The sequence below is a fragment of the Oryctolagus cuniculus genome, chromosome 18 (genome assembly GCF_964237555.1).
Source record: "Oryctolagus cuniculus chromosome 18, mOryCun1.1, whole genome shotgun sequence".
Classification (NCBI taxonomy): domain Eukaryota; kingdom Metazoa; phylum Chordata; class Mammalia; order Lagomorpha; family Leporidae; genus Oryctolagus; species Oryctolagus cuniculus.
Window position 1 is genome coordinate 68,770,601 of NC_091449.1, and position 16,872 is coordinate 68,787,472.

The following is a 16,872-nucleotide window of genomic DNA, read 5'->3' on the forward strand; positions in this document are numbered from 1 at the left end:
GGCAGTGCCCTGAGCATAGTGCCACGCGGGCCCCCAGCCCCGCGCCTGTCCCTGCTCTGCCCAGAGCTCTGTGAACGGAGGCCCTGGAGGCGCGGTGCGCCGTGCCCACTCGAGGAGGGCTCTCAGCCGAGCTTTCCAGCAGGCATAGACAGACGCTCCCGTTTCTCCCTGGCACGGTCCTGGTTCGCAGCCTGCCTGGCTTCTGGGTGGGACTGAGGAACGAGCGGCACACGGGACAGACAGCGCCAGGCCCCCTGTGCGCCCGCCCGGCTCTCCTGCCCGTCGGCTGTTGCCCGCATTGCCCGTGCCAGCAGAACACAGCGGAGGCCTCTGACCCCAGCTCTGCCTCCGGGGGGGCATTCCAGGGCGGGGGCCCCGCAGGAGTGCAGGCACATTCCCAGGGCTGCCGTGACGCCGCCGGCACCGTGCTGTGGAAAGGATGCCCGGCTGGCGCCAGCCCGCGCTGCTGCGGGCAGGCCCCGTGTGCATCGAGCGACCCGCTCAGCGCCATTAGCCCCGCCCCGTGTGACCTGGCCCTTGTCACCACCTGGTCCCTAATCCTGGCAGAGTCCCTTACTGGCGACACAGGCAACAGAGTGACAAGTGGGATGTCCCCCCACAGGGCTCAGGCACGGCCACAGGACGCAGGCGGCCCAGGCGTCAGCTGCCCTGCTGGAGACCCCCACCTTCACAGCGCCCTGTGCCTGGGTGGCCAGCGGTCATCCACCTCAGCTCCCCTGTCCAGGCCTGGTCCTGCAGGTCTAGCACGGGCCAGCCTCGGACGCAGAGAGCTGCCCTGTCCAGGCCTGGTCCTGCAGGTCCAGCACGGGCCAGCCTCGGATGCAGAGAGCTGCCCTGCACAGGCCTGGTCCTGCAGGTCCAGCACGGGCCAGCCTCGGACGCAGAGAGCTGCCCTGTCCAGGTGGGGCCATGGGGGAGGGTGGGGACGGTGCTCGTTCCTCCCCAGACCTCAGGGACCCAGAAGTGACAGATGCCGCAAGCAGGCCGCCTGCACCCCTGCTGGGCCCAGGAGGAAACCCCTCTGGGCCCGGGGCCTTCCCTGGCCGGTGTTCCTCCACCACAGGGCAGCGCTGCAGCAGTGCGTGAGGCCTCCCACAAGGGCACCGCAGGCTCCACACTGGTCACTCTGCCCTCTGGCCCTGCCACACCATGCCCAGCCCCCACACCGTGAGCACAGGGCCCGCAGCCGATCTGGGTCTGAAGCCACTTCCTCCCTCCAGCTCCAGGGGGAAGTCAAGCTGCCCTGCCGCCGGGTCCCGGGTCACTCACGCCTGGGCACCATCTGCCCTCTCGCATCAGCAGCGATCAGGACCTGGGGGACCTGGGAATTCTGCCCCCATGGATGCCCTTGCCCTGTCCCCAAGGACGCAAAGGCCGCCCGTCTGGAAGCCCAGGTCTGGCGCCGAGACACGGAATCTGCCCCACTCTGACCTCGGGCAGGGCTGCCCTTCCTCAGGAGCCGGACGCCTGCCGTGGCCACGCAGGTGGCTCCCGGCCCGGGCAGCCTCTCGCAGGCAGCTGCGTCCCCAGCCATGGCGGGCCCGCAGGCCCTGGAGGTGGGTGCAGTGTTAAGAACACCCTGAGGGGCCAGCCTCCCGCGGGAGCGCCTGGGGCTACTCCCGGCTCCGGCTCCCTGCCGATGCAGACCCTGGGAGGCAGCACCTGGCGCTCCAGTACTGGGGTCCCCATGTGGGAGACCTGGGTGGAGGTCTGGACTGCGCTGGGGAGAAATCTCTGTCTCTCTGCCTTTCAAATAAACAGATAAAAATAAGTGATGGAAACCCCAAACCCACCCTTGCCCTTGTGGGTGGAAGGCTTGCGGGACCTGTGGGGGGCACAGTGGCTCCTGGGACTGGCCCTCGGGCTTCAGCCTCACCCCACCCCAACCCAGGCACCCACACGCGGGCCTGTGTAGGGAGCCCGGGGCCTCCCCCGCTGCAGCTCCCAGGCCCTCCTGGCAGGCGATGCCCACCTGGGGCCAGCTCCCCGCTGCCCTCCCCTGCCAGGGTGGGGCCTGGACTCTGAGGAGGTCACCCCCAGCTGTCACAGGCCTCCAAGGCACCAAACGAGGGACTGGGGCCGCGCAACCTTGGGGCACCTTCAGGATGGAGCTGGCGGGTACATGGAGGCACCCCTGGTCTGGGCTCTCTGCTTTGCAACCCCTTGGCAATGGGCACCTCGGTCTGAGGGAGGAATGAAGGCGGGGCCTGCGCATTCTGCCTGGGTTTTCATTCAGGGACCCCTTGCCGAGGAGGAGGAGGGGCCACCAGCGGGCGGGGTGGGGGAGCAGGCATAGCTAAGAGGTGCCGTGGCTGAGCTGGCACAGCCCCAAGGCAGGGGAGCTGCTCTCGCCACTCTGGGCTGACAGCCGGCACCTTCCACCCACACTTGCAGGACACGCACCTGCCAGGGACTCCACCCTGACCCCACCCCTACAGGCACACAGCCCCGCCCCAGCCCCTCCCACTGCCACGTGAGTGACACCGTGGGCCTGGCGCTGCCGCCCTTGTGGTTTCCAAGCTCATTATGGGTGGCACCAGGACCCCACCGTCCTTGTGCCTGCCCCTGCTGTAGGGCCCCGCTCCTTAGTGACAGTGACAGTGACAACGAGGAAGAGGATCTGATCCAGCGCACTCTCACGCTCATTCTAACTGCTCACCTGGGAGCTGGCACTGGGAGGCAGGCATCCTGCATGGATGAGAGTTTGTGTCCGGCTGCTCCACTTCTGATGCAGCTCCCTGCTCATGGCCTGGGAGAAGCAGCAGAGGGCGCAAGTCCTTGGCCGGTGCCGCCCACGTGGAAGTCCTGGGTGGAGCTCCTGGCCCCGCCTCTGTGGCCCTCTGGGGAGTGAAGCAGTTGATGGAAGACACTTCTCTCTCTCTGTCACTCTTCCAGATAAATACCTAAATCGTTAAGAACATTCAGGATACAGTGAGTAAGCAGAAAACTTGCTACATTATAACTTGAATTTAAAAAAATGATTTCTTTCTTTATCTGACGGTAGGGACAGATCCGCCCCCCGGCTGTTGCAGGTGTGTGGGGGGTGGGCCAGGCAGGACCCAGGCGCTGCTTCTGGGCCTCGCACACGGGTGGCAGGGGCCGCTCCCCGGCACATGAGCAGGCAGCTGTGCCACGATGCCCACCCCTCACCTGATTCCTTCTGTGTGACTGCGGCCACCATCACACCCACGGCCTCCCCTCCATTCCTGACGGCCAGAGCCATGCCGGGTGCTCGCGTGGGAGCCCGCCTCGGTACTCTCGGCACCCTGACGCCGCGTGGAAGTGTGAGCGACACCGTCCACTCGGCTCCTGCCCTCCGCCCTCTCACAGCGGCCCTGCCAGGAGCAGGCTCCGGGAGGTGCCCCGGAACAGCCAGGTGAGCGAGGGCCGGCACTGCCTGGGTCACCTCGCCCACCACAGCGGCTTGGCAGCGCCTCCCCCCACCCCCCACCCCGGCGACGGATCCCAAGGTCATCTGCAGGACCTGGAGCCAAGTGCAGGTGAAGCCAGACTCGGCCTCGGGCCTCCTGTGCGGCCAAGGCCTCGGAGAGCGCCCTGTGGCTGCAGGTGAGTGACGGCTCCGTGCAGGGCCCGGGATGCCCCGCAGGCTGAATTCCATCCTGGGCTGCGGGCCCGGTTCTGGCCAGGGCCCACACAGACAGCAGCTGCGAGGTAGCTTGTTGGTCCACCTGCTCCGTGCCCTGGGGTCTGAGCTTCCTAACCAGCAAGGGGACCGGGCGCAGGCCCACTCTGAGGGCACAACTGGTAAAGATTCAGAAACAGAGTGGCCTGGATGTGGGTGTCGCAAACACCCACCCCTCACCCCTTGTTATGGGTGAGAAGACGGGGTGGGGTGGGTGCAGCCCCTCAGGCAGACCGCAGCGGGTCCCTCCAGGCCCTGACCCGAACTGCCCTCCTCCCCACGAGCCAGAGGCTCACAGTTGGACCAGAGCTCTGCTCCACGGACCATGGGCCTGGGAACCCCCGTGCCTCAGTTTCTCCATCTGTACAGCAAGGGCTTGGCCCCTGGAATACCACAGCCCCCTCCAGCCCTGACACGGACCCAAGAGGACGCATGCGTGGACTCTGGGAGCCGGCCATGCGGAGCACACAGGTGAAGCCACTGCACTGGGGTGTGAGTGCTGGCTGCTCCTCTTCTGATCCGGCTCCCCGCGAATGTGCCTGGGAAAGCAGATGCCCAGGTGCTTGAGTTCCTGGCTCTCACGTGAGACCTGGATGAAGCCTGGCCCAGCCCCGGCCACCGTGGCCATTTAGAATGGACCCGCGGACGGAAGAGCTCTCTTTTGGTCTCTCTCTGTCTCTCCCTGTCACTCTGCCTTTCAAATAACTAAAATCAATCTTTAAAAAAGAAGAGCAAACTGGATACCATGACTCCCCCCCACCCAGTCTGGGCCAACAGCTCTTCCAACACAGAGCTGATGGGAGGGATGGAGGAGCAGGACAAAGCCCGGGCCTGACCAGGCTGGGGACCACTGGGCAGGCGGGGCCCGGTCTGCGCCTCAGCTTGGCTCCCTGCAGCTGCAGCCTCTCTGCCCTGGATCTCCCTGTCGGGGAGCCGCGCGGGAACACGGCCGCCAGCGCCCAGCGTGTCCCCAGCGCAGCCACAGGCGTGGGCCCTGGCATACGCGGACTACTGGGCTACCACAGTGGCTCTGCTCTGCTGTACAGCCGAGGTGCCCACCTCCAGGGGCCTGCGGTGTCCAGAACCGCGCGCCCAGGCCACCCTCTTCTTCCAAAAGGACCAGGGCCAGCAGCAGAAGGTGGACTGACGCATGGACCGTGAGTGTCCGCAGTGCCGTGTGGACCCTGAGCACACCGGGACCCCGGCAGGACTGCGCCGCCGCCACTCAGCCTGCGCCTGGGCTCCGAGCAGCCAGCCTGAGGCTGCTCCCTGCAGAGTGACCTCGCTGCTCTGCCGAGGGGCTGCCGGCCCCCTCCCCACATCCTGGCCGGGTCTTGGCAACCCCTTCCAGCTGGGGAAGGGGCAGAAGCAGCAGCCACAGCAGGTGGGAGATACATCTATCACTCTGCCTTTCAAATAAATAAAATTAATCTTAAAAAAAGTTGATCTGGGGCATGGTGAAGGAGTGCCAGGTCTCCCAAGAGCCCGGGCTGGGAACTGCTGGGTCCCGCGGCCACCTGCTGCGTCCGCCCCTGTCCTCGGGGACACACGGAGGAGCCGGCCAGCTCAGCTGGGCCCCTCTGCTCCCACCTCGTGGCCAGGACAAGCCCCAATACCCCTGCTGCCCTGGCCACTGCCTGCCCACTTGCTGGTCTTCAGAGTGAATGCCAGCCACGGCCTAAGTCTCCAAGTCGCCAACACTTCTCAGCCCTGGTCCCCAGCCCACGCAGGACCAGGTGTGTCCCAGACACACGCTCAGAACTCCGCACGTCCCCTGTGAGCAGCGGCTCCAGGCTTCCGCTGAGCCTTGCAGAGGCACTGGGCACTGCTTCTGCCTGCAGGCTGACGGCCCAGGTGGCCAGACAGAACCCTGTGCGTGGCTGTTCCCTCCCAGGAGGGAGCCGGCGGCTGGCCATGCTGCACTGCTGTGCATGTGGACCCATCCTCCTGAGCTGGTCTCCCCGTGGGTGGTGCAGGCAGGGGTGCGTAGGCGACAGGAAGAGACGCTGGGGGGCTGGGGCAGCCTCCTGTCCGTCAGCTCTCTATGCAGGGCAGGGACGGGCCAAACGGTCATGCCCAACAGCTACATGCGGAACCTTTGCTCAGGGCAGGGACGGGCCAAACGGTCATGCCCAAGAGCCACATGCGGAACCTTTGCTGTGGTCAGGCCCTGCGGCCTCAGCCGCTCCGAAACCAGCTGTGAACTGGGGAAACTGGGCAGGGAACCCCGGGGGTGGGGGGCGCCCTCTCACTCGGCGCCTGGAGGCTCAGGAGTCCCCCAGGCACCCTTCCTGCTGACCCCAGGGCACCGCTGCCCCTTTCGGGGTGGGGCCACACAGCTGCAAGGGGACACAGGGCCCAGGCCACGCGGCCGGTCTCTGCCGTCTTCCCACACAGGCACCGGTGCGCGGGCGGCACCCTCAGAGGAGTTGGCTGTGCCCGCGGGGGACTGACCGTGTCCGTGGGGGACTGACCGTGTCTGCGGGGGGCTGACCGTGCTCAGGGCCTCTCATACGGCCTCGTTCTCTACTCCTCAACTCGAGGAACCCCGGGGAGTCTGTGCTAAGTGCCTATGGGACGCTGGCCTAGGTGCTGGCACGACTCGGCGCTCCTGCACCTGCCAGGTGCCTGCCGGGGGCGCCTGTTGTGTCCTGGGCCGCCCAGCGGAGGACGGCGAGACCCCCGGGAGGCGAAGCGCAAGGGGCTTTGCCAGAGGTCCCTGACAGCGCGGCAGAGCCCGGGACCCCCGCTCTGTGCGGGGTTTGCAGTTCCCAGGGGCCAGCACTACAGCCGCCTTCCTTCTCTCCACCTCGGCCACGCTCCGAGCCCGCCCAGCTCACTGCCGTCCCCACCTGGCCCTGCCGGCCCCGGAGCCTCCCGGGGTCAGGCGCGTCCTGGGCCTACTCCGATCCTGCCGTGGCGCGCCTCTGGCTCGCACGTTCCCCCAGCTAACTTAGGCAGAGGAATCCCCTGGTTTGGGTGAGAAGGGCAGACGGTGCTGCCGCGGAACCGTGAGGGCGACGGTCTTTACCCTTTCCTTGATGAAGTTTACAGCTGCCTACATTGCAAGGGCCTGAGGTCACGGCTAACAGAAGCACCGACGGGGGCCAGAGGAGGGTGGTCAGCCACGGAGAGCCACCGAACCAGGCCTCACGTGTGAATGGTGAAGCCAGGCCTTCATCCCGTGCACCTTACAGCAGTGGGAGTCGCAAGATCAGCTCCGTGCGGCCCTTCCCACCGTCCTCTGAAGGCTCTCACGGTGGCGCCGCACCCACGCCCGGCCCCTGGCTCAGGTCACATTCAGCATCTTGAATCCGGTCGGTTTCCCTGGCCACCGCTCTCGGTGTACCCCCGCGAGTGCTCTCGTGGTCTAGTGGTTCCTTGGCAATACTGCCGGTGAGCTTGTGGTCCCCAGGCAAATCCAGGCATGCGGCGGGGGTGGGGACCCACACATTGTTCCAAACAGAGTCAAGCCGAGTCTATATGGGGTGTTCCTCGCATGGAACGGCGCACAGGGAAGGAGCATCACCCAGTCTCCACCAGCAATTTAGTTAAAAAAATTATAAAGCCTCCTTTAACGTCCAGTTCATTCGCTCTACCTGTCCCGAACCCGGGATTGTACTCACAGCGTAATTCCCAATCTATCCCCATTGTTCCAGCCAATCCCTGAGTGACCCCACCAACAAAAGCGGGGCCATGCTCGGGCCCGGGCCTAGAACCACACCTGGGGACAACGACCCCTTAGCCACGGTGTCGGCTGTCCCCACCCACCCTGAAAAGGTGCCTACGAAGACGAAGATATTTGTATCCGCACTTGGCTGGTTTTACCTCTGTGAAATCCTCCTCCCGGCTCTGTCCTGGCCCCCACCCCCTTGCCCTTCTGTGTGCCGTCCCACCTCTTCCAGCCCACACCGCCTGGCGAGCCTGACCCCGCACCCCCGTCTCCCGGAATGTGCGCTTCTGTGGAGTCTAACGGAGCAGCCAAGCCGTCTGCGTTTTCCCCAGGGGTTCCCATGCAAGTGGGGGACAAGGCGCTCTCCCAGCTTCTCGTCGGCATCCCGCCCCACCCGCTGCTGTCCACGTCAATCCCTGTTTCCCACCCACGGCAAGTCCTCCTGTGTAACGGGTGGGAAGGTCTCTCTCCCACCCCTGGGGCTGGCTGATGGAGGGGCAGAGATGCAGTCCAGCCAGGCAACTCTCTGGCCGCCGCGTCGGCCCTCCGGTTTCCCCGCGCCGTGGGGCGACCCCTCGCTGGTGCCCAGGACATGGACCCGCGAGGGCCTTGGGCTTTTCAGCGCCCGCAGCAGGTGTAATATCCCCGCCCCGTTCTCGAGCTCTCCCCCATCTGGTCTTAAAGCACTCTGCCTGCGTGCAGGGTGGCGAGTGCACACTGCCTGTCGGTGTACACCGTCGTCTCTCCCTCCGCCAACTCCAGAGCAGCAGGCAAGGCCGCAGGTTCGGCCTTCTGAGCGGAGGGTTTTCCCCGTATCTCTGGTAACCTGACCCTGAGTGTCGACCACTGCCGCCCGCGTGCTGCACCCCCCTTCCCTGACCGCTGCCATCCATGAACTAGGGGACAGTCCCGCGGCTTCCGCACAGCGGTCACCTCGGATCAGACGTCCTCACACTCATGCAGGGGCTGCTCCAAGTCCGGGTTGGGCAGCCATGTTGTCGGGGTAACACAGTGGGGCCCTGGAATTGGACCCCAGGAGAGTCTAAGAGCAGCCCCCGGCACTGGATATCCACTTTCCGGGGGCTGCCGCCACGTCCCCTCTACTGCGCGTGGCTGCCCCAGCGTTAGCTTCGGCGCCAGGAGCGCGGTCGCTGCGATCACGCGCGGGCAGGTCGGCCACCCCGCAGCCGCCGGCCGGCACCACGGCCTGATGTCCGAGTTAACCCTCCTCTTGCGAGTCCCCATTTTTCTTCCAGAAGCAAATTGAAAGGCTTGCCAGGACGTGGGAGGGCCAGAGCCGGTGCCGAGAAGAGCTGTTTCTAATGCCTTAGAAGCTTTGTCCATTTCCGGCTCCGTGTCCAGTGTTTAATCTCCTACAGCCTTTATTTATTTATTTATTTATTTAGACAGGCAGAGTGGACAGTGAGACAGAGAGAAAGGTCTTCTTTTTGCCGTTGGTTCACCCTCTAATGGCCACCACGCTGCGGCCGGCGCACCGCGCTGATGCGAAGCCAGGAGCCAGGTGCTCCTCCTGGTCTCCCATGGGGTGCAGGGCCCAAGCACTTGGGCCATCCTCCACTGCACTCCCTGGCCACAGCAGAGAGCTGGCCTGGAAGAGGGGCAACCGGGACAGAATCCGGTGCCCCGACCGGGACTAGAACCCGGTGTGCCAGCGCTGCAGGCGGAGGATTAGCCTAGTGAGTCGTGGCGCCGGCCCCTCCTACAGCCTTTAAACAGTGGCCGGGTTCTTCCCGCGTACCTGGGCATCCACAAGTGACAGTACCCCACCGACCCCAGGAACCCCCGCGCCCCCTTGTGCTGGAGGGTGGGCATATTTAAAACGGCCCATCCCATGGCTGTTAGCCATCTTTTACCCCCTGAATTTGTACCCTAAGTATGCTAAGTGCTTTCTGCACTCACCCGGTGCCCCCGGTCCCAGGTGCCCTTGAGGCAGCCCTCTGCAGTCAGTAAATCGTCCACACGCTGCGAGACGGCCACCCCAGGACGGGACTCGGGGAGGGGAGCCCCAGCTGCCCTCGTCGCCGTCTCCTCCGGCAGCCACTACCTGGGCTTCCCCGGCCTCTCAGGGCACCCGTTTTCCGGCGCCCCCACTGCTTAGACTGCACACTGGTCTCGCTGAGGCGGGTCCGCGGAGCAGCTGCCGGGGGTGATCCCTCCTACCACCACCCTCACCCCAGGGCCACCTTAGTCTCGGGCCTCTGGCTGCTCCTCCCCGTTCCTCTCCGTCCATCCTACAGCTCCTTCTGGCGTCCAGGATCCTCCCTGGCCTGGAACCTGCGCTCCTCCCACCTCAGCCTCTCTTCCCTCCCCTCCGGGGTCTCCCTGCTGGCCTTCGCCCCGTTCCGCCACCTTCAGTAGGTCCTGCAGGTCCGACCCGCGAGCCCGTCCACCTTCTGTGGTTTCCCCCTAACGCCTGGTGCTGACTTAGGAAGGCTAGCGTCACCGCCGCCCGCCCTTCCCGCGCCCCGGGTCCACGGGCGCGTGCTGCCGGGGGGCCTCCAGGAACCTGCCCAGGAGCAAGGCTGGGCTCTCGTCTGGCCCTTGTCTGACTGCATTGACCCTGGACAGGTCCGATGGCTCTCTCGCCGCCGCGCGGAGACCAGACAGGAGAGCCTGGCGGTACACGCCGAGGCGCGCCCCACCTTGCGCTTGGTCATCGTCCCAGGCCGGCCGGGTCAGCGGGAGCCCCTCATCGTCGTGGGCCGCCCGTCGTCCCTGGTGTGCTCCCGGGCCTCCGTGATGCACAGGGCTGTGAGGAGCGGGCAGCCGTCCCCGGTGGGTTCTGGGTGAACAGGAGTCCAACAGGGGCACGCTGAGCCGTCCAGTTAGAGGTCGCTGGGGAAGCGGCCAGGATCGGCAAGCCTCGCTCGCCCCAGGCTGATGGAACCGGAGCTTCCCGGGGGGTCGATGGGAGGGGGTGCCCCGTTCCGGGGGGGCGGGGGCGCTGGCCCCCAGAGCTCCCTGAGGCGCCTGCCTCTCCCCGGCCTCAGGTCCCGGAGACCAGGGTGGGGGAGGCAGGCGGGCGGGGTCCCCCCCTCCTCGAGGCTAGGCTCCAGGTGCCCGTGCTCCCTGGCTGGCCCCCCCCCTCGGTTCTTTCTCTCTGGGGAGCACATAGGGTTTCGGCCAAGGCGGGGGTGGGGTGGCCACCATTCCTGCCACAGGACGTAGGGCAGCGGGCCAGGGCGACCCTGCGCCCCGCATCCAGATCTCCTCGACCCTGCTTATTCAGCCCGGTCGACGCCCCCCGGGCCCCAGCCCACCTCCAGGGGGGCCGCTCAGTGGGACAGCCACCACCTGAGCTTCTTTACTCCCAGGAGAGCGCGAGGGGACCGGCGACAGCGGCACTGGCCACGGCTCCTCCCACCCTCCCAAAGTCAACGCCGAGAAGAGAAGCAACACGGAGACACGAGGCCAGACCAGAGCTGGGTCCTCGCTGGCGGTCTAGACCCCGCTGTGCACTGCGACCCGCTGGGCCTTCCTCCGAGCGACTCAACCCGACAGCGCCCCTCCCCCAGGCCTTCCCGGCCGCGGGGCGTCTCCCCCCCCCCAGCACCAGGCCTTCCCGGCCACGGGGGCGTCTCCCTCCCCCCCCGCGCCCCTCCCCCTGGCCTTTCCGGCCGCGGGGCGTCTCCCTCGCCCTCCACCCCAGCGCCCCGCACCCTGGACGGCGGGGGCGTCTCCTTCGCCCCCCGCCCAGCGCGGCCGCTCCTGGCCACACGCGCTCTCTGCTAAGACCGCAGAAACTGGAGATCAGCCCTTCCGCCCTCCAGGCTCCCTTCTTAGTCCCAGTCTGCAGCCCTCGTGCCAAGGGGCCGGGGCTCGGCGCTGCCCACGCGGTGAGGGCCGCTCCCGGGCCGCCCAGCGGAGGACGGCGAGACCCCCGGGAGGCGAAGCGCAAGGGGCTTTGTCAGAGGTCCCTGACAGCGCGGCAGAGCCCGGGACCCCCGCTCTGTGCGGGGTTTGCAGTTCCCAGGGGCCAGCACTACAGCCGCCTTCCTTCTCTCCACCTCGGCCACGCTCCGAGCCCGCCCAGCTCACTGCCGTCCCCACCTGGCCCTGCCGGCCCCGGAGCCTCCCGGGGTCAGGCGCGTCCTGCGCCTACTCCGATCCTCTGTCTTGCGCAAAGCCCGCCGCGGCGCGCCTCGGGCTCTCACAAGCCTCGCCCCTCGGAGGCGGGGTCCGGGAAACCGCCCAAGCCACACGGAGCGCCCCTCGGACAGCGCGCGAACCCCTCGCGCCCTGCGGGCGTGGACAGCGGCGGAGACCGCGGGGCCTGCGCATGCGTAGGCCGGGGAGCGGGCGGCGGTTTCCCGCGCGCACCACTGCGCACGCGCCGGCCGCGTCCCCGCGCCCCCTCGCGAGAGTTCGGCTCGCAGCCGGGGCGGAGCTAGAAACGCGCGCGAAATTCGGCGGGCGCCGCGCCCCGCCCCTTCCGCCGCCACCGCCATCGTCGCCGCCGTCTGCCCTGGTTCCGCCATGGCTCAGCGCCGCCTCACCGACTTCTTCGCGCGCCGCCGGCCCGGGCCCCAGGCGCCGCTGCGTGCCAAGACGGCCTGCCGCACTCCGAGCCCCGCCAAGGCCTCGCCGCCGCCGCCCGGCCCTCCCGTCCCGAGCGGCGGCCGCAAGCGCGCACGCAGGTCCTCCGAGCTCGGCTGCGATGATCCCGCGCCGCCCGCGCGCAGGAGGCTGCGGCTGCCGGCCGCGGTGAGGGAGGGCCGGGCGGGGTCGCGGGGGGCCGCCGAGGCCGGGCGGGGGCTGGGCGCGCCGAGCTGGGTTGGGGGTGCAGGGGGCGCGGGGGCTGGGGCGGGCACAGGCACTGGGAGGCCGGGCGGCAGAGCGCGCCAGGGTGGCCTGCACGGCCGGCTGACCGAGGCCGGCAGCGCTCGCCCGTCGTAGTCCGATCTGGAGGAGCCAGGGCCGCTGGGGTGCGGCCCCTGACCCCCGCTTTCCCCCGCAGGTTCCCGGCCCCAGCCCCCCAGACCCGCCCTCCGTGGCGGAGGAGATAAAGGAGGCGGCCCCCGCGGCGGGCCAGGCGCCCCCCGGGGCAGCCCCGCCGGCCGGGGTGAGGAGGCCCAGGAGGGCAGGCGGGGCCGCCTCCCCGCGCCGCCCCGCTGCCGGGAAGTGCGGCGCCGCGGAGCTCCGGTCATGCCTGCAGCGGGCGCGGGCGCTGGGGGCGCGGGCGCGGGCGCTGGGGGCCAGTGCCCAGGAGGCTGCCGGAGAGGCCCCGGATCCCGCGGAGCAGCCGGGGTGAGTGCGTTGGGGGTGTGACAGGCTGGAGGGGGCACGGCCTGGGGGCGGCCAGACGGCGGAAGCCGGCCCAGCCCGGTCTCAACGCTGCCCTCCCCGCAGTGTCGCCGAGGCGCCCGCCTATCAGCGCTTCCATGCCCTGGCCCAGCCCGGCGCCCCGGGCCTCGTGCTGCCCTACAAGTACCAGGTGCTGGCCGAGATGTTCCGCAGCATGGACACCATCGTGGGCCTGCTGCACAACCGCTCGGAGACCGCGACCTTCGCCAAGGTCCAGCAGGGCGTGCAGGACATGATGCGCAAGTGAGCAGGGCCCCGGGGCCGCCTGGCCACGCCCGGCCACGCCCGGCCACGCCCGGCCCACGCAGCCCCTGACCCCCGCCTCCTCCTCCCGCAGGCGCTTTGAGGAGCGCAACGTGGGCCAGATCAAGGCCGTGTACCCGGGCAGCTACCGCTTCCGCCAGGAGCGCAACGTCCCCACCTTCACCGACGGCGCCAAGAGGTCCCAGTACCAGCTCACCATCGAGCCGCTGCTGGGGCAGGGTGAGGCGGGGGGCGGTGCTGGGGGCTCTGGGCCCCGGGGCGGTCGGCCGGGCGGGCGGGCCGGGGCTCAGACCTGCGCTGTCCTTGCAGACGCTGGCCCGGCCCCTCCGCTCACGGCCACCTGCCTCCTGCAGCGGCGCCAGGTCTTCAGCCAGAACCTGCTGCGGCGCGTCCAGGAGCACCACAAGGTGTGTGCGGTGGGGTGACAGAGACCGCCCTCCTGCGCCCATGGTCGCTCCCTGGATGGCTGCCAGCACCAGGGACTCCGTGTGGGGTCAGGGCCCAGGACTCGGGCCACCTGCTGCTTTCCCAGGCCACAGCAGAGAGCTGGGTGGGAAGTGGAGCAGCCAGGGCTCGGCCCTCTGCCCTCTAGGACGCTGGCCCCTAGAATTCTCGTCCAAGGCTATTTGTGAGTTGGGGCACGGACAGAGAAGCCTTCCGTCCATGGGGTCACTACCCTGATGGCCAGGCCCCCGCCGCGCTCCCACGTGGGCGGCAGGGTGCAGTCCTGAGGCCGTGAGCGGGGCGCTGGGCGGGAGTGGGCAGCGTGTGCCTGTCTCCTAGCTGAGCGCCGGGCAGAGAGGTCGGAAGCCCTGCCCGGAGCTGCCCGCTTCCTGGGAGAGCCCAGGGCCAGCAGGGCTTCGACCTCGTTCCGCAGGCCTTCCTCGCCTCCCTGAACCCCCCCATGGCGGTGCCCGAGGAGCAGCTGAAACGCTGGCACCCGCGCTTCCGAGTGGACGAGGTGCCCGACATCGAGCCGGCCGAGCTGCCCCAGCCGCCCGCCGTGGAGACACTCACCACCGCCCAGGAGGTGCTGGCCCGCGCCCGCAGCCTGATGTCGCCCAGGGTGAGCCAGCGGGCTCTGCGGGTCCAGAATGGGGGGGGGAGGTGGCCGTCCCAGGGCGGCGGCAGGTGCGTGGTGGGACCCCCAGGGGACAGCATGACCACGCACTGTGCGCGTGGGGGTGGGGGGCCCTGGCGAGGGGCTTCTCCCTCCCTCCTGAGCCGGCCCCGTCCTGCAGATGGAGAGGGCCCTGAGTGACCTGGCCTCGCGCTCCAAGGAACCCGGTGGTCCCGCGTCCCCCGGCCCTGCACTGCCGGCCACGCCGCCGGCCACCCCACCCGCTGCTCCTCCCAGCGCCCTGAAAGGCGTGTCGCAGTCCCTGCTGGAACGGGTGAGTGCAGCGAGGGCGCGCGGCAGCTGGGCGGGCAGTGGGCAGCGTGTGCTGACGCCCGCTGAGCGCCTCCCACGCCCACCGCAGATCCGCGCCAAGGAGGTGCAGAAGCAGCTGGCGCAGATGACGCGGCGCCCAGAGCAGGAGCAGCGGCTGCAGCGCCTGGAGCGGCTGCCGGAGCTGGCCCGCGTGCTGCGCGGCGTGTTCGTGTCGGAGCGCAAGCCGGCACTCACCATGCAGGTGGCCTGCGCCCGGCTGGTGGGCAGCTGCTGCGCGGCCACGAGCCCTGGTAGGTGGCTGGCTGGGGTGTGGACTTGACCCCCAGGGGCTGCACACTGAGCGCCCGCTGCACGCACCCTGCCCTCGGGGCGCCCTCCCGCAGCCTCCGAGCAGTGGCTGAGGCCCTGGCACACGCAGGCCCCGGGTCCGGGCCCCTCAGCCCTGCAGGCCCCGGGTCCAGGCCCTCACGCGCGGCCTCTGTCTGCAGGGGAGATGGAGCAGTGCGTGCTGCTGCTGTCCGAGCTGCTGCCCGACTGGCTCCGCCTCCACCGCGTCCGCACCGACACCTACATCAAGCTGGACAAGGACGCCGACCTGGCCAGCATCATGGCACGGCTGGCCCACCAGGCCCGCATCGAAGCGGTGCTCTGAGCCACGTCTTGTGCCTGGCCACTTGGCCAGTGCCATGCCCTTGGCTCTCCCTGCAGGGCTGCAGGCCGTGGGGCCAGGGGGTCCTGGACCTGTGGGGACTGGCCAGGCTGTGCTGCTCGGTGCTGGGCTGAGATGAGCTGGGCCCCGTGGCCCCGGGTCGCCTCCAGCACTGCTCTGGTCCGGGCTGACAGCCGCACGGTCACGGCGGCAGCTGTGCCTCCACGCTGGCCGGGGCCCTTGTGCGCAGGAACCTTCTGGAAGCTGGCACGAGTGGTGGAGACGCGCCCTGACGCGACGCAGCCTCTGAGCTAACTTGTACGGATGAACCTTATTTATACACCCCGCAGACCTGCAGGGTCTCCTTGTAGGGCTTCAGACGGACTCGGACTTTAGACGGACTTCGCATCTCATTGGCTTTTTATAGAGCTTGAGTTACATGTAAATAAACTTCCGACCTCAGACAGCAAAGTCCCTGCCTGCGCCGGGGTCCTGGGCTCCAGGGTGCACAGCTGAAGCGCCAGGTGTCAGCCCTCGTCCCACAGGGCTGCGGCGGCCGTGGGCAGGGGCCTGGGTGGACGCCTCTGCCCTGCAGGCCCCGGGAGCACCGACAGGACGGCGGGCCCCTGCGTCCCAGGCTTCGGCACTTCCAGAACCAGCAGGAAGGGCCCGGGCACTTGGGGACTCCTCGAGGCAGAGGCGGCCGGGGCAGCCACGGGCCGCACTCAGTACTGCAGCAGGGAGAACACGGGCACCGGCCGCAGCCTCTCGCGGCCCTGCAGCGCCGTCAGCTCCACCAGGCTCACGCACTCCAGCACCTCGGCCCGCAGCCGGCCCAGCAGCTCACAGGCCGCGCGCATGGTCCCTGGTGTGGGGGAGCGGCTGGCATGGCAACAGGTCCCCCCCACCAGAGCCCCCACGCCCCGCGCGGCTCCCCGGCGGCGCTCACCGCCTGTGGCCAGCAGGTCATCCACGATGACCACCTTCTGTCCCGGCTCCAGGGCGTCGCTCTGGATCTCCAGCTCGGCCTGCGGGGAAGCGCCGCTCAGCCCGCGCCCCCGCGCCCCCGCGCCCCCGCGCCCCCGCGCCGGCTGGCCGCCCGCCCCCGCCCGCTCACCTGGCCGTACTCCAGCGCGTACGCGACAGCCACGGTGGGGCCGGGCAGCTTCCCGCGCTTGCGGATGAGCACGCAGCCCAGGCCCAGCTCCTGGGCGAGGGAGGGGCCGAACAGGAAGCCTCGGGAGTCCAGGCCTGTGGGGGCGGCAGTGGGGTGCTGGCAGCACGGGGCCCGGGCGACGCGAGGAACGTGGCCCGAGACGGGCGCCGCCCGGCGGCCGCAGACCGGGCCCGGCCTCCTTGCGGGCGGCTTCCCCTCTGCCTCTGCCCCCCCCCCCCCCCCCCGTAGCCCAGCCTCGGTGCCCCCTCCCCACCCTCCGGCAGCCCGGCCTCTGCCCCCTCCCCACCCCCCGGCAGCCCGGCCGCTCGTGCGGCGCCCGCCGGGGGCGCGGTCGGGGCGCTCAGCCCCGGGTGACCGACACTCGCCTGCGATGTAGTCTATGCCGCCCGGGTGCGCGGCCTGCAGGTGCCGGGCCAGGAGGCGGATGGCGGCGCGGAAGGAGTCGGGGTCCTTGAGCAGCGGCGAGATGTCCCTGCGCGACAAGGCAGGCCCGTGAGCCGCGCGCCCACGCCGCGGGCGGCGCAAAGCCGAGGCCGGGCGCGGCGACCGCACCTGAACAGCACGCCCGGGACGGGGAAGTCGGGGAAGCTGCGGATCCGCCGCGCCACCTGCTGCAGCTCGGGCTCCGCCATGGCCGCGTGCGCGCCGGCGCGGGGCGGGGCGGGCGGGGCGGGCGCGCGTGCGCGGCTCCGCGGGGACTACCGTATTCCTCCGAACCCTCGGGCCG

At 69.2% G+C, this 16,872-nt stretch overlaps 2 protein-coding genes across 2 annotated transcripts; one reads left to right on the top strand and one right to left on the bottom strand.

Annotated features, from left to right (window-relative positions):
• Positions 1-11,767: 11,767 nt before the first annotated feature.
• On the top strand, positions 11,768-15,809 carry CDT1 (chromatin licensing and DNA replication factor 1). Its single transcript, XM_070061906.1, has 9 exons — positions 11,768-12,062; positions 12,316-12,605; positions 12,708-12,905; positions 13,000-13,145; positions 13,236-13,333; positions 13,804-13,992; positions 14,168-14,320; positions 14,408-14,609; positions 14,808-15,809. Exons 1-9 carry the CDS (start codon positions 11,835-11,837, stop codon positions 14,969-14,971), a joined length of 1,668 nt encoding a protein of 555 aa, XP_069918007.1. The 5' UTR covers positions 11,768-11,834; the 3' UTR covers positions 14,972-15,809.
• APRT (adenine phosphoribosyltransferase) lies at positions 15,371-16,838 on the bottom strand. Its single transcript, XM_070061914.1, has 5 exons — positions 16,698-16,838; positions 16,511-16,617; positions 16,086-16,219; positions 15,918-15,996; positions 15,371-15,833 (listed from the first exon to the last, which is right to left on the bottom strand). Exons 1-5 carry the CDS (start codon positions 16,775-16,777, stop codon positions 15,694-15,696), a joined length of 540 nt encoding a protein of 179 aa, XP_069918015.1. The 5' UTR covers positions 16,778-16,838; the 3' UTR covers positions 15,371-15,693.
• Positions 16,839-16,872: the final 34 nt, after the last annotated feature.